The sequence below is a fragment of the Sapajus apella genome, unplaced genomic scaffold, assembly GCF_009761245.1.
Source record: "Sapajus apella isolate SASKATOON/1434 unplaced genomic scaffold, GSC_monkey_1.0 scaffold80, whole genome shotgun sequence".
In the NCBI taxonomy this organism is placed as follows: Eukaryota; Metazoa; Chordata; class Mammalia; order Primates; family Cebidae; genus Sapajus; species Sapajus apella.
The window spans coordinates 8,408,696-8,433,942 of record NW_022437020.1 but is presented as its reverse complement, the minus strand read 5'-3'; the positions used below and the strand labels follow the sequence as shown (position 1 = coordinate 8,433,942).

General features: G+C 48.8%; 1 protein-coding gene across 1 annotated transcript in view; it reads left to right on the top strand.

The window, feature by feature from the left end:
- Positions 1-25,247, top strand: part of ADAMTS17 (ADAM metallopeptidase with thrombospondin type 1 motif 17) — a 334,656-nt gene that overhangs the window by 124,887 nt on the left and 184,522 nt on the right. The window contains exon 9 of the mRNA XM_032252856.1: positions 8,498-8,603. Within this exon, the coding sequence (XP_032108747.1) occupies positions 8,498-8,603 (106 nt within the window). The remainder of the gene's footprint in view (positions 1-8,497; positions 8,604-25,247) is intronic.

Here is a 25,247-nt window from a genome sequence, read left to right as displayed (position 1 = left end):
ACGTCTCGTAGGGCGTGGTGATTTCCGGGGCCAGTGACACGAGTGGGGGGTCCATGTTTGGTGTGTTGTAGTCCTTCTCTCACCCCTCCCTGGTGCCTTCATGTCTCCTATGGGCATCCCTGGCTGTAACTTGCAAGGTACCGTGTTATCAAACGACTGAGGGGTGACGCTTCCCTGGCAACGCATGCAGCTGGCTAAGGTGCCGTATGATTTAAATATGTGGCGCCCCCGTCCCAGCATATTTTTCGTTCTTCTTTACCAAGCATTTTTGTAACTAGTTCAACCTGATGCTGCTACAACTTCCCAGGTCGGTTCCTTGTTACTAATCCATGTTGTGAACATCGAGGCCAAGCCCGTAGCGAGTCAGGTGGCTGCAGTGCTGTGTGGAGATGAGCATGGGCGAGTTCCGGCGGCTGCCGCGCCGTCGGTCACCCGTGTGAGCAGGGGGACCCAGGGCACTTCCGTGGGTACCGAGGGCGCACTCCGGGTGTATTAGTCTGTTTAGAGCTCCTCTCCCGGAATACCGCAGACTGGGAGGCTTCCGCAGCAGACAGTTACTCCTCACAGGTCCGGAGGCTGGAACTCCGCAGTGCTAGTAGGACTGCTTTGGGATGAGGAATCTCTGTCCTGGCTTGTCGACAGCTGCCTTCTCACTGTGTCCTCACCTGCCCTCTTGTGCTCACTTGGAGAGAGGGAAAGGGGAAGGGGGGGAGGAAGACCTCTAGCGTCTCTCCTTTTTATAAGGACACCAGACCTGTTGGATCAGGGCCTTGCTGACCTCATTTCACCTTCATTACCTCTTGAAGGCCCTGTCTCCAAATGCAGCCACGCTGGGGATTAGGGCTTTGACCTGTGAGTTTCAGGGGGACGCAGTTCAGCCCGTAGCAGTGAGCGTGATTAGGATGCGTGGGGTGGCTGTCACCAGCCCCACCTGCCTCCTTCCTGGCTCTGCCTGTCGTCACAGTTGAGCAGCCTTCACTCGTAGCCCTGCCTGTGGCTACTCTAATGAGTGATTCAAACAGAAATGTTGAGAAAGATTATGGTTCTAGGCACACACCTCGGACAGCTGCCTGGGGAAGGCCGAGTCAGGAGCGTGCCCCTCCTTCCAGGCCGCGCTTGAATCTCCGAAGGGAGATTTGCGTCATTCCCAGATCCCCTCTGGGGATATCTGACCCCATGGAAGACTGAGTTGTCCCATTCTCCACATCGAGGAGATTATTTTTAGCCAAAACATATCACACTTCTTCTCCACCCCCAAGTAAAACCCCAGCTTTCCTCAGGGAGAGGGAGGGCGTTCTAACCCACCAGCAAAGGGGAAGTGTTTACAGTGAGAGAAGGTAGAGGAGGCTGAAAGTTTTCATTGAAGTGGGACTAAGCCAAGTTCATCTTAAAATTATTGACTAAAGTAAGTGCCAAGCAGTGCAGCTGATAGAGTATATTGGGTGGGTTCCAGCTTTCAGAATTCACCAGGGTCTATTGCTGTAGGAGTGAGGCTGGGCATCCCCCTCACACTGCCAGTTAGGGAAAGGGTGTTGTGGGCATGACCATGTCCACAGATGTACACTCAGGTGTGCACACACAGGAACCTGCGCACAGGTGACCACGCAGTGCTGCTGAGGCACGTCCACCCAGCAGGCTGGTCAGGGGGTTGCATTTCCGGAATGCCAAATGTGGGAAGACAGGTCTCTCCTCTGATGGCCAGGGAGTGCATGCAGAACTTCAGAGGTCTCCTGAAAGGAATCTCAACGGCGCCTATTACCTGCTGTGTTCACTGGTGCCACCCACAATTCTCCCCACATGGGGAGCTACCCGTGTTTGGGAAAGTTTGCTGAGAGAGTCGTCAGAATGAGGATGTGGCTCTGTGAGGGGCCCTTGGCTGTGATGGGTCACTCAGACGGAGGAATAGGGATCAGTGAGTGGGCAGCTCACTGTGGAGCTCCCTCACCAGTTTCCACTTGTCTGCCCTCTGGAGAGGCCAGATCTGAGCTTGGTCACTGGCACAGCTGTCTTTCAGAGACCCCAGCACCCATCCTTCAGGCCCTGGGGCTTGGCTGGGAGCATCCCTGCTCACCTTTCTACCAGCTGCCTTGTCTTTGCTGAAATGGCCTTGAGGCTGCTTCCCCTAGGCCTGCGCTGGCTCAGCTTAGCCTCTGCCTGGCATGAGGCCTGTCACATACAGTCAGGAAACACTTGACGAAGCGTTTGTCAAAATAAGAGATTTTCATGCCTCCTCTAATGTCCTGGAGTGAACCTGCCTGGGACCATTTCTGGTGGGCATCAGGGCCTATTTCAGAAGCCCCTGAGCTTCTGTGGGGTTCTCCGAAGACAGGCACACTGTGACCTGAGAAACGTCACATTGCTCCCTGGAGAACCCCTCTTACGTGACGGGTCCTGCTGGTGTGAGCACCATCTTCTCCGGCAGGTGGGACATCTGCATGACATCTCCATGCACTTGGCTCAAGTTGGCTGTGGTCTTTCAAATATCACTACTTACTCATTTCTCTTTCCTTCCCCTCTACTGGCATGTTTTGGTTTCTAGCAGCAAACTGTTGGCTGAAACTTTTTGCTTCTAACTTGTAAATCCCAGGGCCAGTTTATTCCTCCACTTACCCTTAACTCAAAGAACACAGGAAAATGTTGTCTTGTAGGAGTGACTGCTTCAGTACAGGGACCCTTAGATCTTCAGTGGGGACTTGTGTGATTCTCTGACCAGGGATAGCTTGTCTTTCCAAAGTCCAGGATCCTAGAGGTGCCTGGGTAACCGAAGCCAAGGGCATCTGTGTCCTAAGCTGTGGTCTCATTAACCCTAGGGAGCAAGACTCAGAACATGTAGCCTTTCCTGACTCTGACCCATAACCAAGAATACCCCATCACAAAGCAATAGCTCACATGGCATTACAACACACCAACCAGCTAACTGAGTTAGCCTGTAAGGCCATAGCTGCTGGATGACTCCCAGTCCACAGAAAACCATAATTGCCAAGGGGACACTCTGGAAGGATTCCTTGAAGAATGTGCCAGCACATTCATTGCTTGGGCTAGCAGTGGAAATGAAGGTGACTCCTGGTGACTCCCCAACTCACTCCCAACCCCTTCCCCCTCAGCCACTCTTCTGTTGCAAGAGGTTAGGGTTTCCCCCACTACTTATGTTTTTGATGTTACAGCCAAGAAGGCTTTGTCTACACCAAGGTCAGAAAGATTTCCATCTTAGTTTTCTTTTAAGAGTTTATAGTTAATAGCTCTCATATTTAGCTCTTCAATTCATTTTGGCTTACATTTTGAATGTGGTGTGAGGTAGGGGTCCAACTTTATTATTCCTTTGTAGTTAGATTTCCTTTGTCACATCCTAGACTCTAAGACATTTGCTCTTAAATGCTGTTCAGACATTCAGATCACATCCACATCCACTTAGGTTTGCAAGAGCACAAGGACTTATCAATGAGCCTGAACCTGCAATTCTATCTCCACTGACTGTGGTTGCTACATGGGTAGATGCCAGTTGCTCCCTTGTGACTGACAGCTTAGCATCCCAGCAGTAACTGTGACAGTGTTGGGTAGTTGAGCAGTTGGTGAGAAAAACTCAGCCATCTCTCTCAAAGGCAGACCCTGTAAGGTTGGACTAATGGGCAGCAAGACCACCAGCTGCAGACAGCTTACATGCAACAACTTTCTACATCAACCTTCTTTAAATCTAGAAACGGTCAAGTGGTCATCCCCGAGATAAAGGGTTACGAGCTTACGTCATGTAGTTTTCTACTGACAAAGACTCTAGGTAAGCCTCTTCACCCAATTTTGTCTACAAAATTATGCTTCTACTGAGAAAAGGAAAAGAAAGGAGACAAATGAGCATCTGTGTTGGCATGCTGGGAACATGGGTCACAGAGCCTGGTGGATGGGAGCCTTTTCTCTGGATAAATTAAATGAGCTTCTCTAAGTGTCAGAAGAACTCATTACACCCCTTCATTTTTTTTTTTCTTTTTGGAGACAGAGTCTTGCTCTGTCACCTGGGCTGGAGTGCAGTGATGGATCTCGGCTCACTGCAACCTCTACCTCCTGGGTTCAAGTGATTCTCCTGCCTCAGCCTCCCGAGTAGCTGGGACCATAGGCACCTGCCACCATGCCCAACTAATTTTGTGTTTTTAGTAGAAATGGGCTTTCACCATATTGGCCAGGCTGGTCTTGAACTTCTGACCTCAGGCAATCCTCCCAGCTGGGTCTCCCAAAGGGCTAGGATTACAGGCATGAGCCACCGTGCCTGGCCCACACCCCTTCTTTGTTACCCTCTGTGTTTCAGATTTTTTTTAAAGAGTGTGTTTTGTTTCCCTAATCAGTGCCAGGGGTGTGGCAGAGTTGGTGTGAGCCACCATTTAGGCCACAGCCACACACTCAGGTATGTGCTTGTCCACTGTGAACATCCTACAGCATCTGCTACCTGAAGGGGCTACACACTCAGCATTAAAATACAGAGGGGCTTTGTTTGTGGTTTCATTTTAGAGGAGTCTCCCTCTTCTACATCACTAGATCACCTTGAATAAATGAACAATAATCAATAACTTTAATTTTCATAGCAATATGTGTATTGATTGTATTTGATTTAAGCCAAAAAAAGAAAAGGAAAATTTAAAAGATTTCTAATTCTCTCACTTGAAGTGTTTAAACTTTAAAACATTTGGACCCAGATGTATAAAATCTTCACTCAACTCCACATATGTCTCTACATATGCGCAAATTAGGATTTATGAAAATCTTCCAAATCCTCAAAGATTATTCATTGTTGTTATCTATCACAACTTTGGTGAGGGAGGCCCAGGGTTTGCTTAGAGGAACATGAGGGTTGCAGGCAGGGAGCCCTGCATTTGTGTCCTGGTCTGGGTGCTGATTAACCATGGAACTGGTTATTGAGCCTCTGTTTCCCCATTTATAAAATGGGACCAGTCATACCTGCCAGGCAAGGGAGGGTTGAGTGTTTGGAGCAGTCTCGCCCATGGAGAGGCACAGCTAATAAATTCCAGTTGCCTTTCTCCCTCCCTTTTATTCCAAGAAACTATGCAAACATGTGGAATTGATGTTTAAAATTTTTTTAAAATAAGTTCTGTGATCTGTGGAGAATTTTAAATCATAGAAGGCTGGAGCCAGTGAAAGCACCAGTGCAGGGTCTGAAAGCCTCACCTTGGCGTAAGGAAATTCCAGTTCCCTCGGAAGGTTCCACAGCATCAGCACAGAAGCTAGCAGACCTGTGTCACAGACCCCCATTTTTAATAAATCAGTGCAGAGAAAACTGGTTTTTCCTCATTTCTTGACAAGCGCCAGCATGGGGATTGAGTGGATTTTTCCAGTGTGGTGCCTTCTGCAGCCTCACATGGTGGGGTATCTCTGGGTCTCCAGGGCTCTGTCTTGCTAGACTGCAGTTTCTTTTCAGAAACGTGGAATAGTGGTGGGCTTTGTTTTCTGCTGAAGCTGGATGGCTTAATTACCGTTTATTCCCCCCGCAGCTCTTACTTTTACAACAACCTGGGATTTTCTCCAGACTTGGTTTTCTGCATTCTAAGCCTTTCCACCTCATCTCTCATAAACACACAGCTCTTGTGCTTGGTTATCTGCTTTCTTTTATGTGTTTTTCCGTGCTCAGTTTTATGAGCAGGCTGGTCACGATTGGAATAAATTCCGAAAAGCATTAGACCTTCAGCCACCTTTGTGCAAGAGCATTTCTTGTAAATAAACTGATTCTTTGTTTTCTAGTTAAAAATCATCTGTGCCTTGGAAAGATTAAAATGCAGTTACTGGAAGGCTCCTTGCTTCCCTGTTTCGCTAGCTTTGCACGTTACCTAATTAGAGTGGAAAGTCAGGGCTGCCTCCTCTGAGTGCTGAGCGTGGCTGAGGCCAGGAGCAAGTGTGTGTGTGGCAGTTAAGGTCTGCCGGTTCAGTGGCAGAGCCCGCGGCGGGCACACTCAGGACAGCAAGCTCAGCACATCTGGCCTTATTATGTCTCCCTTCCCCCTCACCAGGCAACTTCTCCAGGGCGTGCACATCTGATTGTTTCTAATTAATTCATTGACCCAGAGAGGCCGCAGCCAGGGCTGGACGGGCACTGCTGGGTGTGTGTCTGAGTGTGCGTGCACCCTCGTGGGCCGCGTGCACATACCATTGGGGCTATGTAGCAGCATTCCACCTACTCACTGGTAGACTTGTAAAAGCAACCACAAAACATCTTTAAACAAAACCAGAATAATGACCTTGAAGGCACCGAGAAGCCACATCGGCATCCTTCCTGGTTGTCGTATTGTTCTTAATAGTCTGCATTGCTGGGTTGTGACATTCACATGGCCACAAAAGCATCTTAAGGCCAAATAACATTTAATTTGTGTCTTTTATTTATTTTTAACTAAGCACATTGCATGTTTCCAGATAGACCCACAGTGAGGTGCCTGAGCCCAGTATGCGGAATGTGAGCCCTGGAGCCGCACCTCTCTGCGGAGCCAGGCCGTGTGCGCTTCCTCTGCACCTCATGGAGAGGATAAGGAAGGAGGATGTATTAGTTCATTTTCACACTGCTATAGAAACACTACCTGAAACTGGATAATTTATAAAGGAAAGAGGTTTGATTGGCTCTCAGTTCTGCGTGTCTGGGGAGGCCTCAGGAAACTTACAATCATGGCTGAAGGGGAAAGGGAGGCAGGCACCTTCTTCACAAGGCGGCAGGAGAGAGGGGGACAGAAGAACAGCCAAACACCCCTAAAACCATCAGCTCTCATGAGAACTCACTATCCCAAGAGCAGCATGGGGGAAACCGTTCCCATGATCTAGTCCCGTTCCACCAGGTCCCTCCCTGCCACGTGGGGATTACAATTTGACTGGGGACACAGAGCCGCACCCCGTCAGAGGGACCACCCTGTGTGTGACTGAGCTCTACACCAGTTTGATTTGGGCATCAGCAAGGGGCATGTTGGTATAGCTCTTTGGGAGTAGGGAGGAGGGGTCATTTTTAATGGAATGGTTCCCCTGTCCCATTCTCCCCTGCCCTCTGCCAGCTCCTTCCCTCCTGAGACACCTCAGGCCAGGTTTTGGAGGGAGCCCTTGGAACAGAGCAGCGTACAGCTGGACAGAGGGACCGTGCCTGTAGGGGAGAGCAGGTGCCTCTTCCTTGGGTGGCCGTAGCTCCTCCAGGCATGGGGCTGGTGGGCAGAGACCAGCTGGGTTTAGCCTCCATCCACTCCACAGTGCTATGCCAGCGGAGACGCTGCCCACCCACACCCAATGTGACTGCACAGCCAGGGGAGCTCTGAGCTCCTCCTGTAGCCACCCCATGCCGCCAGCCACCTGTGCATCACACAGTGGCATATCACGGAGCTGTCGTCAGGTTAGACACCATGGGAGGACAGAGGTCAGGTTTCCTAGCGGGCCCTGTTGAGGTAAGCCCTGTGGTCCCTGCAGGGTGAGACATGTCTCTTCTGGGTGCAGGGAGAGCAGCAGCGTGGAGAGCGCAGTGGGGAGTCCTGGAGAGTCAGTCCCCAGAAGTGTGGTCAGCATGGGCTCGCCTTCCCCACCCCTGCTGTGGCTGCCATCCCAGCATTCCTCAGAGGGCTCAGCGTCCACGGACCCCATGGCATCCCACGCACCCCTCAGCCAGAGCCGCCTTCCTCCCCTGGAAATCGCCTGCCCTCCTCTGGTGACTGGCCTGTCGTCCCACCAGCATCTCCCATCCTATCCTTGGGACATAGGCTCCACGGCCCTGCGTTGCGTTCTGGTGTGTGGTTCGGGTTTCCTTTCTTAGGACAAAGTCGTTAGGGGCAGGCACGTGTGCATGGAGATGAGGCATGTGGCTCGCAGGCTAGTCCTCACTGAGGACTGTGAGGCCCTGGCTTTCCCAGCACTGGCTGCACTCCCTCTGGGTCTTCCACTCTCAAGGGCTCCTGAAGCATTTTTAGAACTTTCTGCGCAGGCTTCCGGGGCTTGCTGTCCGTGAGCCCCAGCACGGATCCCATCCTGGCTCACACCTGGGATGTGCAGTGTGAGGAGGCACTCCCTCTCGGGGCGTGCGGGTGCAGGGGCATCGTCTGAGAGCCAGGGCCTCTTAAACGTTGCACCCTGGGCACCTTGCCTGGCTGGCCTCACCCAGTCCCAGCCCTAGACATTGAAGTTGGACAGACCTGGCGGAGGATCCCAGAGCACTGGGTGCTCATCCAGGTGACCTTGGGAGAGTTACGTTTCCTCTCCAAACCTCAGTGTCCCTCATCCTGGGTCATGAAGGTTAAGTTAGGGGCCCTGGGTGCACTACTGAGCACACCCCCTGACGCGTAGATGCTCCATGGATGCTTGCGGTGGTTACCGTTTTTATCGGGTGAACACAAACCCTTCCCATGTGGGCTGAGACTCAGAGATCCAGTCAGCATGTCCCAGTCCTGTCTTGATGATGTGTGACGCTGACTGTGCGAACTTGCCCGGGGAGACCAGGGCCCCCCACGTTCTGAAGAGGATGTGTTTTGTGTCTCTGCTGCAGGAATTGCTTACTTAGGAGGTGTGTGCAGTGCTAAGAGGAAGTGTGTGCTTGCCGAAGACAATGGTCTCAATTTGGCCTTTACCATCGCCCATGAGCTGGGCCACAAGTAAGTATCAGACTCTGTCGTCCTGTTTGTCTCAGTTCTTTTGTGAATACACGTGTTTCACTTGACTTGTCTCTGTTCTGAAACAGCGCTGCTCCTTGCCTTTGTTGCTTCTGCAGTAACCCCAGGCCAGTTCACCAGGGTCCCAGCCCTCAGGGACCCCACGAGCTTACTGCACCGATTGGCTTGGGGAGTTGAAATGTTAATTTGATGTGCATGTCAAAGGAGCAGTGGGAAGAGGCTCTTCCCAGGATGTCCTTATTTAGGTGTACTTCCCTGCACGAGCATGCTCTTTGATTCACTCTGTTATTCACACAATGAGATGTGTCTTTATACTGTTGACTTTGCATTTCTTTTACAGCCAGTTCTAAAGTCCAACTTTCTGAATGTAGAATTTAGTGTGTGAGTTTTGAAGAATTAACAGCTGTGGATAATAGTCTTTGCACACATTATGATTATGAGAATGGAAGGGTGTCAGATCACTCACCAACATCTGGGATGTTAGGGCCGTTGAATAGTCAATTTAAATAAGGTGGGTTTGCACACAGTGATTCTTCCCTTTAGGATGAAATAACCCTGGAACCTTAGAGCCCATAGATGCCTTAGGGAGAGTCTGGGGCAACCTCCCGGTGGTTCAGATGAGGAAACAGAGGGTCAGAGGGGTTGCTGAGTGGCTGGCCCCAGGTTGATAACCTGCAGGAAGCCTCAAGTGGCAAAAACCCAGATGACGGTGATGCTAAAACTGTGGGCTGAGGGTTATTCTTTTTCCTAGAGTAAGCATCTGTTTTATGTTTCTCTGTGATATGACTGCTTACGAACTTAAAAGAAAATGACATTTAGGAGGCCAGAGCATGCAAAACAGTGGGAAGGTTTATATTGGATTGCATAGAACATCATTAAATGGAGATCTAGTTCTTGGAGGAAAAAATTACCGTAAAGGTTTCCTACTGACCTGCACAGTCAGAGGCCTGGGTTCTCGGCTGTGAACTAGTTTTTACCAGAGTAAAGTCAGTGTGTAAGGAGGAGTATAAAAGCAATTGTTGTCAAGCCTTTGCCATATCTGTGGCTTGACTTTTTGTTTTTGTCGTGGTGGTGGTGTATCTAGTCCCGCCTTAAGCTTCTCCGTTCTGTAGAGGGTTTGGTAGCTGGCTTTTCCGCGCCTGTTGTGTGTCATGGTGTGAGTAGGGCCACGGAGCGGACGTGATTTGTGCGCATTTCCTGGCGTGGCAGGAAATCCTGTTACTGACCCAGGAGCTGGTGAAGCGGGGTGAGCGGTTGCCTCTGAGTACAGAGCTATCTCATCTTGACACTATTTTAAAAAATGTTGGTGACAATCCTTTGCACATACTCTCTTTTAGACGAAGCTCAATTGCATTTGTATTAATACCTCTTAGTCCTTAAAATCCTGTATCCAAGAGTGATTTGCTGGAGAAAAAAAAGCATAAATCGGGAATGGGTTTGGCAGACATCTTCCCACCATCCAGGGACCCAACCAGCGTTCCGTAGTACCTAAGAATCACATAGTACCTAGTGATTATGAGAATGCAGGCATGTCCAAGCACTTACCAACATCTGGGCCGTTATGGGCCTTTGAATAGTTAATTTAAATAAGGTGAGTTGAGCCATAGTTACACGAACTGCAATATTGCACGGCAGCATCCAGCAGCATGGCACATGCTAAGTGCCATTTGCCCATAGGTGTGGGTGCACCCACGCTGCATGGAGGTCTTGTCTCATCAGACATGAAAAACACAGAGGGCCATTTTCTCCCTGATGACCTGTTGGAGTGCAACGGATCCAACACTGGCCTCCCTGCACCGGAGGTCTGCAAAGATGAGTGGTTAGACTCTGACACTCTTTAGTACCCTTTAGCTATAGTCTGTTTAGAATAGTCTGTTTAGAATTTCTTGGAGGATGCTTTATAGCTCACTATTGAACTCTAATTACCTACAAAAACAAACACCTTATTGTGCATCAAAGCCAGTAAATCTTGCTAGCATTTGGCCTGCCCCCTCCTTGGGTGATTACAGCTTTCCCAGGGAAGTCTGTCCTCTTTGATTAGTTGCAAGTGTCGGGAAGCAGATCCCCGGAGGGGGCAGCCGCGTCCTCCCCATCCATGGCCGTCCTGGTTACTGGGCTCTGGTTTCAAGCTACCTGGGCTGCTGGAAAAGGCCCAGACGAACCTACGCTCTGAGCGAAGCCACGGGCCAGGTTGCTTCACAGACACAAAACCTGATAGCTGTTCTGTATTTTGGAATGCAGTGGATCCATTTAACTCCATGTTCCTGAGCTTGTGTGAGGAAAGTCTCCAGGTTGCTCATCCACCGGTCCCTTACTATGGAATGCTGATAAAATGAAACGTTTCCGGAGGGAAGGTATGCTCGTGTGTGCCTTTGCACACAGCAGCAAAGGTGCGGCTCTTCCGTCACTTACCCAATGTGCATCATAGGGCGACTGGTGTGAGCAACTACCCTAAGATCGGATTGTCAGGAGAAAAATTCCGCTTCTGTATGAGCTACACGTTCCATTTATCAGACAATGAGTTGCACAGATGTATGTGATTTTGTTTCTGCGCTGGCTGTCAGAAAGCACAAAGCTAGATTTAGGGCTTATTTTCAGCAATTAATTCATCTGCATCCTGGAATTATACTTTTCTCCCTCTTTCTAATGTCTCTTTGTATGCATGGTTTTATTTTAAATAGTTCAAACATAATTTATTTGGTACTGTAAACTGGCTCTAATCCAATTTGCAATCGCATAGGTCCTAAATTATAATGAAATTTAAAATTCTTACCGTGGTAATGTCAATAATGCTGCTTCAGCCATGAATTAGTAACATACTAGTGATACTTACCTCCAAGCAGCTCTCTCATTTGTTGAGCACCTACTATGTGCTGGGTACTGTGCAAGATGCTCTGTGTTTATCACACCATTGAGTCAGATCAATGAGGTAGGTATTCCATAGCTTTTAGTTTACAGGTTGGGAAACTAGTATTGCTTTGTTAAGATTTATAGTTGCTACTTAATATGATTTGGGATCACTTATATGATTATACGTGCTGCAATAAGCCCTTTAAAATAAGCATGTAAATTACATGAAATAAATAATAAGAGGACTCGTAGAGTCAAACACCAGGGGACCTTCAGTTGAAGGGAAGTAATGTTCTTGTATATAGCTGCTGCTGGCTGACCAAGGACAATGACCATGTCTTGGAGAGGGTTTCCCTAGGACACCCAAGTACTGCAGATGAGCTTGACAGCTTTTTTGTTTTTTGAGATAAGATTGACAGCTTTTTCTTTTTGAGACCAAGCAATGGGGCAGTCATTTAATTAATAGAAGTTCGAGACTATTAGAATGCAAGTGATGCCAGTGAAAATGATCAGTAGTTGTGTGGTTTTACAGAAACATGGAACAGGCTTCATTACATATTAATACTGAAGTGAATCCGAGATTTTAGAAGCTTCCTGCCTGGGGCCTTCTCAAGGATCTTGCCTCTCATATATTGTCATTAACTCCATTGTAACCACTGAGCTGAAGCTGTGGATTTATCAGATTGACAGCTTTCTGATTCCCGGCCCTGACAAAGGAGCAGACTGCGAAAGACTCCCCAGCCTTGCTGTGGACAGGGGCTGGAGGATGGCACGTCCTGGTGCAGGTGGTGTGTGAGAACCTGTGGAGGGCTGCCCTTGCAGCTGCCCGGAGGAAGAGCCATGCTGAACAGCAGTCACGCTGACACCAGCCTGGAGGTTCCTAATTGTACACCATGCCCTTGGTTGCCTTCTTGCCCATGAAAGGCTATTCTGGTGGGCAGCTGCGTGCTACCTTTGGGTTCAGCTGGTAATTAGACATGTTGGCAGTGTAAAGTGTGAGGAAGGCAGCTATCTCCCTTCCCATAGTGGTAGCTTGAGAAACGCACCTTAAAGTGAGTGTTTAGGGTCTCCTTCTGTCTTTCTCCATCCTGTGGTGACCATTAGAAATCAGCAGCCCCCGTGCATGGCGGCAACAGGCGTCTTTTACCAACTGATACTTGTTGAGACAGAATCCATGAAACGGTGGGGCCGGGGGAAGTTCCTTGAGAGAAACAGTGCAGCTGGGATGCACACCCCAGGTTTTCTCTTCCGGGAAACCAGGACAGGTGCCTTGTCCTGGAGGTCGGCATTCAATGTGCTGATCACAATCTGGTTTTAAAGAGAAAGAGGAAAATCCAGAAGTAAGTGTTTGTTTCTCTCAGGGTCAGGCGCAACTCTGGTTGGTCATGGGAAGGACCATCCCCTGATGAAGAGTAGAAGCTCAGGTCCATCCTGACTGCCCGGGAGAAAAAGCAAAAATAAAACCCAGATCGAGGAGGGAGTAACTTTAGTGTGACTTTGAAGCAACTGGGCGTAATGCAGCTGCTGGAATTTTAGCCTCTATTGTCGGCTGTCATTTGGAAGCTACGGTGTAAAACAGAGAAAGTGCGTAGCTCTGTGAAGCTGCTGAGAGTGCCTCGTGTTTCCAGGGAGGTGGATCTGGTGTGTTGCAGCAAGGTCCGGGGAGGTGCCTGGTGGAGGAGCTGGTCCTAATGTAACTGCATGCAGGAGGGCACAGAACCAGGGGTCCCCCAGTTGTTCTGGGCCCAGGGAAACGCAGGACCCTGTGCCTGCATGCACCTCAATTAGGTAAGGCAGCAAGCTCCCGGGAGAGGTCTGGGTGGGGTGACAGTAGAGGGAGGGAGTCTGCTGTGTGCACTGCCTGCCTCCCACAGTGAAGAGCTTTCCCATTGCAGAAAGTACACCTCTGCCTTTGTTGCATTGAGGAGTGTCTGTTAGGTAAGCCTGAGCTGACCAGGGGTTAAGGAATGCCTAGCCTTGGGAGCCAGCCCAGCCATGGGAGGTCTCTAGCCCACGTGGCAGCAGCGCCACGCACGGCTCAGCCTCCTGCGGCCTGTCCTCATGGAGGAGCTTCTCCAGACCTGCTCCTCCTGGGGTTTTCCCTGCCACCCTGCTTCCTTGCTTCAGTCAAAAAACCATTCTCTTCCCGTTCTGGAATTGACCTCTCCTGTGATAGGGAGGCCCAGCCTGTGGCCTCTGGAAAACACTGTCTTGACAGAAGCTGGGAACTTGGCGTAGATGGTGTGTGGCCATGAGGCACAGGAGGAGCGCTGGGCGTTTGGAAATGCAGTGGCCCAGCCTCACTCACCATTGGTTGATGCGCTCGCTCTCAGAGAGGGGTTCAGGAAGACTCTCCAAAAGATTCAGCACATTAAAAAAAAAAAAAAAAAAGATTCAGCACATCCCAGGTGGAGAACCGCGGAAGATGCGCGTCGGAGGGGCTTCGTTGTTGCTCTTTGTGGCCTCGTCCGCATTCCTGCCGCCATCCCTTTCCCCCATGCCTCCAAGGCTCCAAGCTGAGGGGCCAGCACTGGGTCTCCCTCCGTGCTGAGCCCAGCCGCGCTAAAGATAACCCGCCCGCTTCACCTCTCTTGGTCATCTTGCATGCCATGCGCCTCGCCACTTTCGAGTGAGCACTTGGGGCCTGACCGTTCTGAATGTTGCCACCATAGACAGGCTTAGCCCGTCTCTACTCCGGCAGCTCCCAGGAGACCTCAAGGAGGACGTGGCACCAAGTGAAAAGTGACCTGTGGGGGAGCCACGGGAAGCGTGGGCCTGGCAGAAGCCTGGACACGGAAGAGGCAGAAGAGCAGGTAGAGGGACAGGTGGGGCCCTGCAGGGACAGAGGGCAGGTGGGATGCCACCAGGTGCAGGTCACATGTGAAGCTCGGTCTCCTCCGATTTTCATTACTTCGGATGCTTCCAGCCAGACGGGATGCTGTGCCAGGGTGAGTTCGGGACAGTGGATGTCGGGAAGGATGCCACATTGACCAGGGACGTGCTCGCCTGGCCTGCAGCTCAGAACGTGAAGGAATCTGATCCTGACAAGTGTGGTCCATGGGCAGCGGATGGACGCATGTCTGGGGAGAGATGGGGAGGAGGGAAGGCAGGGAGAGAGTCGCACAGGGGAAATGTTCTCATAACTGGAGTTGACATGGTTCAAATGAAAAGAAATTGTCTCAGTCCCAGAACAGGAAGGAAAGCAAGCCATGATCCAGATGTGTGAAGCATGGAAAGGCTTGTCTGTGATTTGTATTATGAATGAGCCAGCCGGCACAGTGCCGTGGGGACATGGAATGGATGGAGAACAGACAGATACAGGCAGGCAAGTAGCCACCAGCAGACAGCCATGGGTGGTGGACACTCTTGCCCCAAATGTTTGCCCTGGGCACTCCTTCTAGTAGGCACAGACGTCAGATGGGCCGGCGTTGAAAGGAAGGTAGAGAGAGTTTCTGGGAATGTCACAACTGTTTGGAAATCCGTTTGGAAAGCCCTCTCCCACAGAGGGAGAGGGAGCATGCTGCTGTTCTAGTTGGGATTAGGGCAGTTACGTTCACATAGGGGTTGGCCTTCCTGGAGGAACAGAAGAGGGGCGCCTTCCCCTAGGAAGAGCTGGAGCCTAGAATGGGCTCTAGAGCAGGTTTCCCAGCAGCTTCTGCCTGGGCCTCATCCCCAGCTCCCACTTACCTCTCACGGCTGCAGACTTCCCTTCTCTACTGAAGCGTCATTGGTGGCGCTTGTGGCATTGAAGGGCTCTCGGGTTTCCCCCGGGGGAGCCTGGAGTGATTCCTGAGTACACTTTCCTCTGCGCTTGGCCCTGCATCAGAGTCGGTGTGTGAGCATCCACTGGGCACAGCCGTCTGACCAAAATTCCAGAGTTGTTCAAAACATGCGGGCCTTATCTCCTTTTATTAATGTATTTATTTTTAGTTTTTATGGGTATATGGTAGGTATACATATTCATAAGTTACATGCGATTGTTTGAGACAGGCATGCCATGCCTAAGTCAAATCAAGGTCTTTTGTTGGGGAGACTTGCAGGGTTTTTCACTTTGACAAGCCACGAGCCTCCTGATGCCTTGGCTGTGACAGAACGAGCTGGTGACGGTGGAGGACCACAGGGCAGCTGGTGCTCTGCCCCACTCGGTGTTGCCTGGTTTCTGGCTTCCTCCCTGCTCCCTTTCCAACACACAAAGCAAAGCAGAGTTTCCTTCTGGCCCCTCCCCAGCAGAGAATCTTGGAGGGGGTTGCCGTTGCAGCAAGCATGTGTGACCCTGGGCTCTGTCTAATTGGTCCTCCTGCCATCGGCCACAGTCCCCATGGTCCTGCAGTCAGGGTTGCAGGGAACCTGCATTGCTTTCCTCTGGGGTCTCATCATTGACACAGAGTCGCATGCGAGGCGACGACAGTTCTTCCAGTTTTCTGGAAAACCCAGAGCCTCTGTTCTGAAGAGGACCTCGGCCACAGCCTTCCCAAATCCCGCCATGCCAGGCCTGATGCCTGGCTTGGAGGGAGGGAAACTCGAACAGAAAGCTGTTAAAAGCTTGTCGGCGAGCAGGCAGATGTGGTCCCACCTGTGTTGTGAGCAGCGTGTCCCAACAGCTGTTGGCTGGACCTTAGCGTCCTGATAGGAAGTCGAGCCGTGTGCTGGTGTTTGTCTCTGCCCCAGGAATCCTGGGCCTTTAATGATCAGGTAGATTGCCTTGCCTGAAGTAACGTCATCCAAGATGGTGTTTGAGGAGGCAGGAGGAAAGTTGAGTTTGGCTCAAGAAAGAACCAGATTCCGAAATCCCCTCAGAACTTCCAGACTCTTCCAGCAGTTAGCGGAGATGTCATTTTCTTGTGCCAGAGCTTCTGGCAGCTTCAGTTGAGTGACTTTTCTCGTGGTTCTTGGAGCTGGAAGGGATGTCCAGAGTCATCTTAGCGTCACTTTGCAGATGGCAAGCCACCAACCTTCTCACAGTGCTGCGTGGCTAAGTGGAGACTCGGACCAGAAGCTTGGGCTGCAGCATGGTGCCCCTCCCACACGTGAACAGAACCCAGGCCAGCGCTGAGCCCTGCCCAGGTGGCTTTCCTGGTAAATGGACTCACTTAACCCTTACTTGGCTTACACATCTAAGGTTCCCTTAGTACTCAGGTGGCAGGGGTGTGATCTGATGCAGCTCTCTCGGCAGAAGCGTCCCCATTCTTCCAGGTGTTGGTTTCCTGCCTGCAACCCTTGTCCACCTAGTGCCCACTGCCAGTGGACAGTGTGAAACCAAATACCTGACTTCTCCAGACCTGCCCCTCCTGGGCCCTCCCCTGCTGTCCGTGTGTCCTTGCTTCGGTCAGCCATTCTCTTCTCATCCTGGAATTGACCTCTCCTCTAGTGGACAGGCCCAACCTGTGGCATTTGGAAAACCCAGCCTGTGGCCTGTGGAAGAAACCTGAATGCTTTTGGGGACCTCGCCACCAGTGTCACATTCTGGGAAAGGGCCCATATCTCTACCTGTTTGAGGTCACAGATGACTTATTCTCACTTTGCACGAAGGTGGTAGTTTTGCCAAATGGCAGTGGCAGAGAGGGCCCGCAGAAGGGCTCGGGGGCCTGGGAGAGCCATGGAAGCATACACTTTGTTCCTGACATCAGAGCAGAACACGGTACAGCGTTTTCCAGGGGCCAACATGAAGATCTGGGAATGGCCTTTCTTGGAAAAAATAGACATCAGTAGATGGATATAGAATGAGGGAGGTGATAATGTTCTTAGCAAGTCGCTGGAAGTGTGAGTAAGGCATCCTTTTGTTAAGCAGAGCTTCACCTCTGCGGTGTTCAGAGAGCCTGCGCCGCGGGAGCCTCAGCGCCTTATACCTCACATGTGATTGGTATCAGCAGCCAAGAGAGAAAGAGAGAATGAGAGGAAGGCAGGTTGGCCCGTGTTGCACTGAGCTGGGGAAGAGTCTTAGGGTTTTCAAGGTCCTGGTGATGCTGGTGCAGAGAGGTGAGGCAGGCAGCCACTGGGAGAAGCTGGACCCTGTGATGCTGTGCTGTGTCACGTCGGGGCCTGAACTCGTGCCACACCTTGGCCACCACTTTCCAGGTTGCATGCAGGTGGATTGTGAAAGAGAAAGACAGGGCATCCACACAGCAGTAGTTTTTAGAAGTCAAACTCGATACGAGTATCCTCATAGCAAGGACATAGCAGATCCAGGAGGACGCCTGACATGAGGCAGCTTCAGACACTGAGGACAAGTGACAAGATGCTGCTGATGACCCAAAGGACTGCATGGGTTGGTTTCTGGTCAAGGGACCCTTCAGCAAGAGCACATGCTCCTATTATTCCTTCCACACAGGAGCATGGGCTGCTTGGATAAATGATACCCTAGTGAGCCTGCAGTTGGCTGTGTCGGTGGCTCTGCATTGGGAGAGCACCTGAATTAATGAAGGGCCTGCGCTTCTTGGTGGCACATGCTCTGTGATCACCCAGGGATGTCAGAAACTGCTCCCAGCAGCAGGAAGAGAGTTATAAAGGAAGAGGCAGCCAGCTTCCGGCCCGCTGCCTGGTCCACACTTGGCTTAGGCGGAACAGGCTCCCAAAACCCCCTCCGCCTACCATCCCCTAGTTGAGCTGTCCTTTCTGGTTTAACAGTTTTCATCTGAAATTCCTACATCCTATGCCCAGGTCAGAATCTGGCAGAGTGAGGAAGCCCCACATTTGGTGCTGCACACGGTGGAGAAAGCAGCCCAAGACGTCATCTCGTGCCTTGCACTTCACAGTGTCGTCCTGGGGCCAGCAGCCCGGATCATCTGGGAGCCTGTTGGAAATGTGGGAGGTCAGGCCTGCCGGGGGGACTCACGTGCACATGGTAGTTTGAGACAACCAGTTAAGGACATCCAAGGGTGGTCCTTTTGGTCCACCTGATTCCTCAGTGCGATGCTCAGTGCTGCGGCTGCACGTGTGTATAACTTGGTGCGTTAAAGCAAATTTTTTTTCCATCTTATTTCTGTGGGGGTGTTTTCAGGATAGCTTTTATACCCCAGCTTTGGAATCTCTTCTCTGGTCCCTGCTCTTTGGTCGGGTTCAAGCAATTCTCCTGCCTCGTCCTCCTGAGTAGCTGGGACTATAGGCGCATGCCACCATGCCCAGCTAATTTTTGTATTTTAGTAGAGACGGGGTTTCACCGTGTTGCCCAGGCTGGTCTCAAACTCCTGAGCTCAGACAACCCACCTGCCTCAGCCTCCCAAAGTGCTAGGATTACAGGCGTGAGCCATGGCACCCGGCCGGCCATGCGTTGTTTGCCGGCTGTGCAATGCCGAAGGCTCCCAGGCATTATCAGCTGGCTTTGGAATTTGATGCTAGGTTTCCGTTCCGCTGCCTCTACCGCCTGGAGACCAGGTTTCTTAGCAGGTATGCTTGGGACAGCCACCACTGATCCCTCCTGTCAGAGGGACCTCACTTTAGCCCAGACAGTTGACTTGACACCTCATAAAATCTGGTACAGTTTTGGCTAAACTGGAGCACATCAAACTCTTGGATATTTACAAACTTGTATGGAGACATGCTGGTCAACTTGAATTTGGGTTTCCCGTGAAATGGGGGTTTTCCACGTAGAAGATGGAAGGAAGCAGCAGGACTGACGGTCAGAAACACTGAAGCAGAGTGTTAGACACTCCCTAAAAATCCCCAAAGCAATGCGTTTGGTGTGTGTTCTTTGTTGTTGTTTTAAGGGACAGGGCCTCGCTCTGTCACCCAGGCTGGATTGCGGTAGTGTGATCACCATTCCCGACAGTCTCTAACTCCTGGGCTCAAGCATTCCTCCCGCCTTAGCTTCCCACGTTGCTGGGACTACAGGCTCACACCACCCGGCCTGGCTGTTGGCGCTCTTTGACTTGCCAAAAAGGCAGACCCCAGGTCCCTGTCCCCAGGCTGTGAAATGCTGACTTTGCTGTCTTGCCTTCTCTTGGTCTCCTATTCGGTGTTTATTTTCAGTTTGGGGGCAGAGGCTGAAGTATGAGTGACTGTGCTTTTCCTAGGGGGTGTCATCTTCCCACCCTCACTGCTAGGGACCCGTGCGTGAAGAGCTGGTTCTGTAGCTGCCTTTCTGAGGAAATATGGAGTTGGCAAGTCAGCCTGTTGGAGTATTTTGGGTCAGGTATGAAAAACATCATTTTCTCTTTCTAATTTGTTATATTATTACCCGTGACCTAGAAGACCAGTGCAGTCTCCAGATGTTGGGTAGAAACTTCTGGTGTCTGGGGATTTCCAGTAAAAACTCTGAAGTCCAGGAACCAGATCCCTTCTGCTGCAACATGAATCGTGTCCAGAGAAACTGTCACCTCTTGCAGGTTAAGCCTGCTACCTGCCTGGCGTTAGTCCTCAGTGATCCTTGTGTTTATAGCAACTCCTACAAAGTGACTGTAAAATTCATTTCCTTGTGAAAGGTGGCTCAGGATGGAAAGCCAAGAGGACTATATCTCAAGGGAGGAACCTGGTGGGCGGCTTGCTCCATGCTGTTCTCGTGATAGTGAGTGAGTGCTCACGAGATCTGATGGTTTCATAAGGGGCTCTTCCCCTTTGCTCTTCTCTCTCCTGCCACCATGTGAGGAAGCTCCTTGCTTCCCCTTTGCCTTTGGCCATGATTGTAAGTTTCCTGAGGCCTCCCCAGCCATGTGGAACTGTGAGTCCATGTGTTCACCCTCTTTAAACCCCAGCCATGTGGAACTGTGAGTCCACCTGTTAAACCTCTTCAAACCCCAGCCATGTGGAACTGTGAGTCCACCTGTTCAACCTCTTTAAACCCCAGGCATGTGGGACTGTGAGTCCATGTGTTCACCCTCTGTAAACCCCAGCCATGTGGAACTGTGAGTCCACGTGTTCACCCTCTTTAAACCCCAGCCATGTGGAACTGTGAGTCCACGTGTTCACCCTCTTTAAACCCCAGCCATGTGGAACTGTGAGTCCACCTGTTAAACCTCTTTAAACCCCAGCCATGTGGGACTGTGAGTCCACGTGTTCACCCTCTTTAAACCCCAGCCATGTGGAACTGTGAGTCCACGCGTTAAACGCCTTTTCTTTATAAATTATCCAGGCTCAGCCATGTCTCTATAGCACTGTGAAAAATAGACTAATGCAGAGCGGAAAGCAAAACTGGGCTGAAGTCAGCTGACACCCATGGAGGGAGCATTTAGACTGCCCTAGTTAGAAGGGGAATCACCCATCTCAGTGGCTGGAAGTTGAGTTTTGGCAAGCCTCGCCTCTGTGGGCTAAAAGTGTTCTGAGGTTCTAAATAAACTTGAAAGGTAGTTTAGGCCACAAGGACTGAAACTGCTAGTTAAGTCCTAGTGCTGTGTTGGGCTTGGAGCCAGTGGACTTGGGGGCCATGCAGCTTAGTGAGACACTAGCTGAGGTGGCTGAGGGAGTGCTTGTGCCACCCTGTCCCAACTCCAGGCTTTGCTGCTTGAGCAACAAAAATAACTGCTTCCTTATACTTGAGGTGACAAGAAGGAAGAGTAAGCAGGACATTGCCTGGCATCTTGGATACCAGCTCAGCCATAGTAAGATAGGGCACCAGTCAGGGTCGTGAGGCCCCATTCTAGGCCCTAGCTCCCAGATGACAATTCTAGACACGCAGTGAGCCAGAAGGGCATCCATTGCCTTCAAGGAAAGGACCCAGTCCTGGCATCATTCATAACCCGCTGACTAAAGAGACCGTAGTCAACCCTGAATAATCAGCAGTATACCCAGGTAGTATACCATGGGCCTTGGCTTAGATGCTGATGTGGTGGCTTCAGGTGAGACCCAGCACTTTTCTGTCTGTGATAGCTGTGGGAAGGGAGAAGTAACAGAGACCTTGTCTTGCACCTTAGGTACCAGCTTGGCTGCAGTGGTATAGAGCCCCAAGTGGGCTGTTAGGGTCCCCAGACCCAGGCCTTTGCTCTGGATAGCATTTCTGGACCTGTTCTGGGCCAGAGGGGAGCCCACTGCCATGTCTGGCAGCATTCACCACAAGCTGACTGAAGAGCCCTTGAGCCTTACATGAACATTGGTGGTAGCCTGGCAGGACTCCCCATGGGCCTGTGTGGTGGTGGTGGCCAGAGGAAGAGGCTCCTCTGCCTGTGGACAGGGGAGGGAGAAGAGGGAAGGACTGTCTCTGGTTTGAGTGTCAGCTTAGCTGCAGTAGAATACACCACCAGGTAGATTTCTAGGGTTTTGACTCCAGTGCCTGGCTCTTAGACAGCATATCTGGATCCACCTGGGGCCTGGGGGAACTTGCCACACTGAAGGGAAGGACAAGTCTGGCTAGTTGCAGCACCCAGGGGCTTTGAGACAACATAGGCAGTAGCCAGGTAGTGGTTACAGTAGGCCTTGGGTAATCCCAGTTATAGTAGCAACAAATAAAATACCTAAGAATTAACCAAAGAAGTGAAAGATCTCTGTAATGAAAACTGTAAAACACTGATGCAAGATAATGATGATAACTGAAAAAAAATAGTCAACGTTTATGGATTGTAAGAATAAACACTGTTAAAACGTCCATACTACCCAAAGCAATCTATAGATTCAACGCAATCTTTATCAAAATACCAATGACATTCTTTACAGAGACAGAAAAAAATAATCCTAAAATTTATATGGAACCATAAAAGACCCAGAATAGCCAAAGTTATCCTGAGCAAAAAGAACAAAACTGGAGGAATCACATTACCTGACTTCAAATTACACTGTAGAGATTAGTAACCAAAATGGCATGAGTACTGTCATTTAAAACAGACATATAGAGCAATGGAACAGAATGGAGAACCCAGGAACAAATGCATACATCTACAGTGAACTCATTGTTGATGAAGGTGCCAAGAACGTACATTGGGGAAAGGACAGTCTCTTCATAAGTGTGGCTGGGGAAACCAGATACCCATACGCAGAAAACGGAAACTAGATCCCTTTCTCTTGCTATGTACAAAAATCAAAATGGATTAAAGATTTAAATCTAAGATCTCAAACTATACAACAGAGGGGAAACACTCCAGGACATTGGTCTGGACAAAGATTTCTTGAGTAATACCCGACAGGTACGGGCAGCCAAAGGAAAATTGGACGAATGGGGTCACATCAAGTTAAAAAGTTTCTGCACAGCAAAGGAAACAACAAGCAAAATGAGGAGACAATCCACAGAATGGGAGAAAATCCTTGCAAACTACCCATCTGACAAGAGGTTAATAACCAGAATGCATAAGGAGCTCAGACAACTCTATAGGAAAATAATCTAATCTGATTTAAAGATGGGCAAAAGATCTGAATAGACATTTCTCAAAAGAAGACATACAGTTGGTAAACAAACATATGAAAAAAATATTTATCGTTGATCATCAGAGAAATGCAGATCAAAGCTACCATGAGAGATCATCTCACCCCAGTTAAAATGGCTTTTATCCAAAATACAGGCAATGAAAAATGTTGGTGACATTACGGAAAGAAGGCAACCCTCATACTCTGGTGGGAATGTCAATTAGCACAACCTTTGTGGAGGACAGTTTGGAGGTTCCTCAGTAAACTAAAAATAGAACTGTGATGTGACCCAGCAATCTCTCTGCTAGGTATATACCCAGAAAAAAGCGAAGTCAGTGTATCAAAGAGATATCTGCATTCCCATGTTTATTGTAGCATTATTCACAGTAGCCAAGGTCTGGAAGCAACCTACTTGTCTATCACCAGAGGAATGGACAAAGAAAATATGGTATTTATCACAATGGAGTACTATTTAGCCATAGAAAGAACGGGATCCTGTCATTTGCAACAACATGGATGGAACTGGAGGTCATTACATTAAGTGAAATAACCCAGGCACAGACAGACACACGTCACATGTTCTACTGACTTGTTGGAGCTGAAAATTAAAACAGTTGAACTCATAGAGATAGAGAGCAGGATGATGGTTACCAGAGGCTAAGAAGGGCAATAGGGGTCTGGGAGGGAAGTGGAGATAGTTACTGGGTTCAAAAAATAGTTAGAAGAATGAATAAGACCTAGTATTTGATTCCACAACAGGGCTTTGGTTATAATTTAAATGTACATTTTTAAATAACTGAAAAAGTATAATTGGATTGTTTGTACACAAAGGATAATTGCCCGAGGTGATGGATACTCCGTTTGCCCTGATGTGATTATTACACATTGGATGCCTGTATCAAAATATGTACCCCATAAATATATACAGCTACTGTGTACCCACAGAAATTAAAAATAAAAAAAATTGGGAACAATATATTGCCTATAAGGAACAGCAATTTGGATGACAGTAGGTTTCTCATCTGAAACCGTAGACGCCAGAATGAAGCGGCAGAGCATTATTTTTAACTGTTGAAATAATTCTCATATTAAATAAAAGTATCCTTCAGGAATGAAAATACATTCTCAGAAAAAGGAAATCTAAACAATTTGTTGTTAGGAGACAGACCTTTAAATACTGGCTGAAGTAAGCTCTCCAAAGGAAATGGTATCAGAAGAATCTGGACCTTTCAAAACAGAATGAGTAAAAGACCAACAGAATGGGTAAAAGTAGAACTACATATAATATTCTTCACTTTATAAAGTTTTTAAGTCGTATTCTAGCATTGAAGCATAAGTTATAACATTTCATGTATGTAGAGGGAACACTCAAGGCAGTTGACTGTGGGGAGGGTACAGGGATCTAAATAAATGTAACATTTCTCTACTTGACTCGGTAGCAAAATGTCAACACCGATTGACTGTGATGTATGTATATGGTAATACCTAGAAGAGCCACTAAGAAAACTGTACAGAGTGATATTTTTAAAAATATTATGAATAAATCAAAATAAAACTCTTAATTGATGTTCAAGTAACCCACAGGATGTCTAGAATAAAGTAACAAATAATAAAATGGCACACTTAATCCCTAACATGTCATTAATTGCTTTCAGTGATCTAAAAAATACTCCAGCTAAAAGACAAACATTGGCAGAATAGATTTAAAAATAGGACCTAACTATATACTCTCTGAAGGAAACTCATTTCAAACATAATGACATAGGTAGATTGAAAGTAAAATTTAAAAATGGAAAAAATACATCATGTAAGCATTCATTTTGAAAAAAAAAAACAAAAAACCAGGAATTGCTATATTAATGTCACAAAAAATAGACTTCAGAGGAAAGAAGATTACTGGGGCAAAGAGGAAGTTTATATAATATAAACCCACCATATGGTCAGCCCACCATAAAATATACAACAACCTTTAATGTGTATGTACCAAAAAGATTCAAGATACGTGAAACAAAAACCCAAGAGAAAAAATAGACAAATCCACAGTTATAGCTAGATGAATCCACAATTTTAAAAAGCTAGTTTGAAAACCTCCTTCTTGACAATTGATAAAAATATTAGAAAATGAGCAAGGATATAGAAGCAAACATCAACAGGATCCAATGGATATTTATAGAACACTCCAACAACAGCAAAATACACATTCTTTTAAGCTTTCGTGGAACATTCAGCATCATAGACTGCATCCTGAGTCACAAAGCAAACTGTAACAAGTTTAGAAGAATTGAGATCATGTAAGGTGTATTCTCTGACCTTATAATGGAATCAAACTGGAAATCAATAACAAAACGACCACAGGAAAATCTCCAAACACTTGAAAATTAAATAACATATTTCTGGATAAACTATAAGCGAAGAAATTTCATTGGAAATAAAAAATACATGGAACCGAATGAATGTGAAATGACATCAAAATTTGTGGGCTATAGCTAGAGCAGAACCGAGAGGGAAATTGAT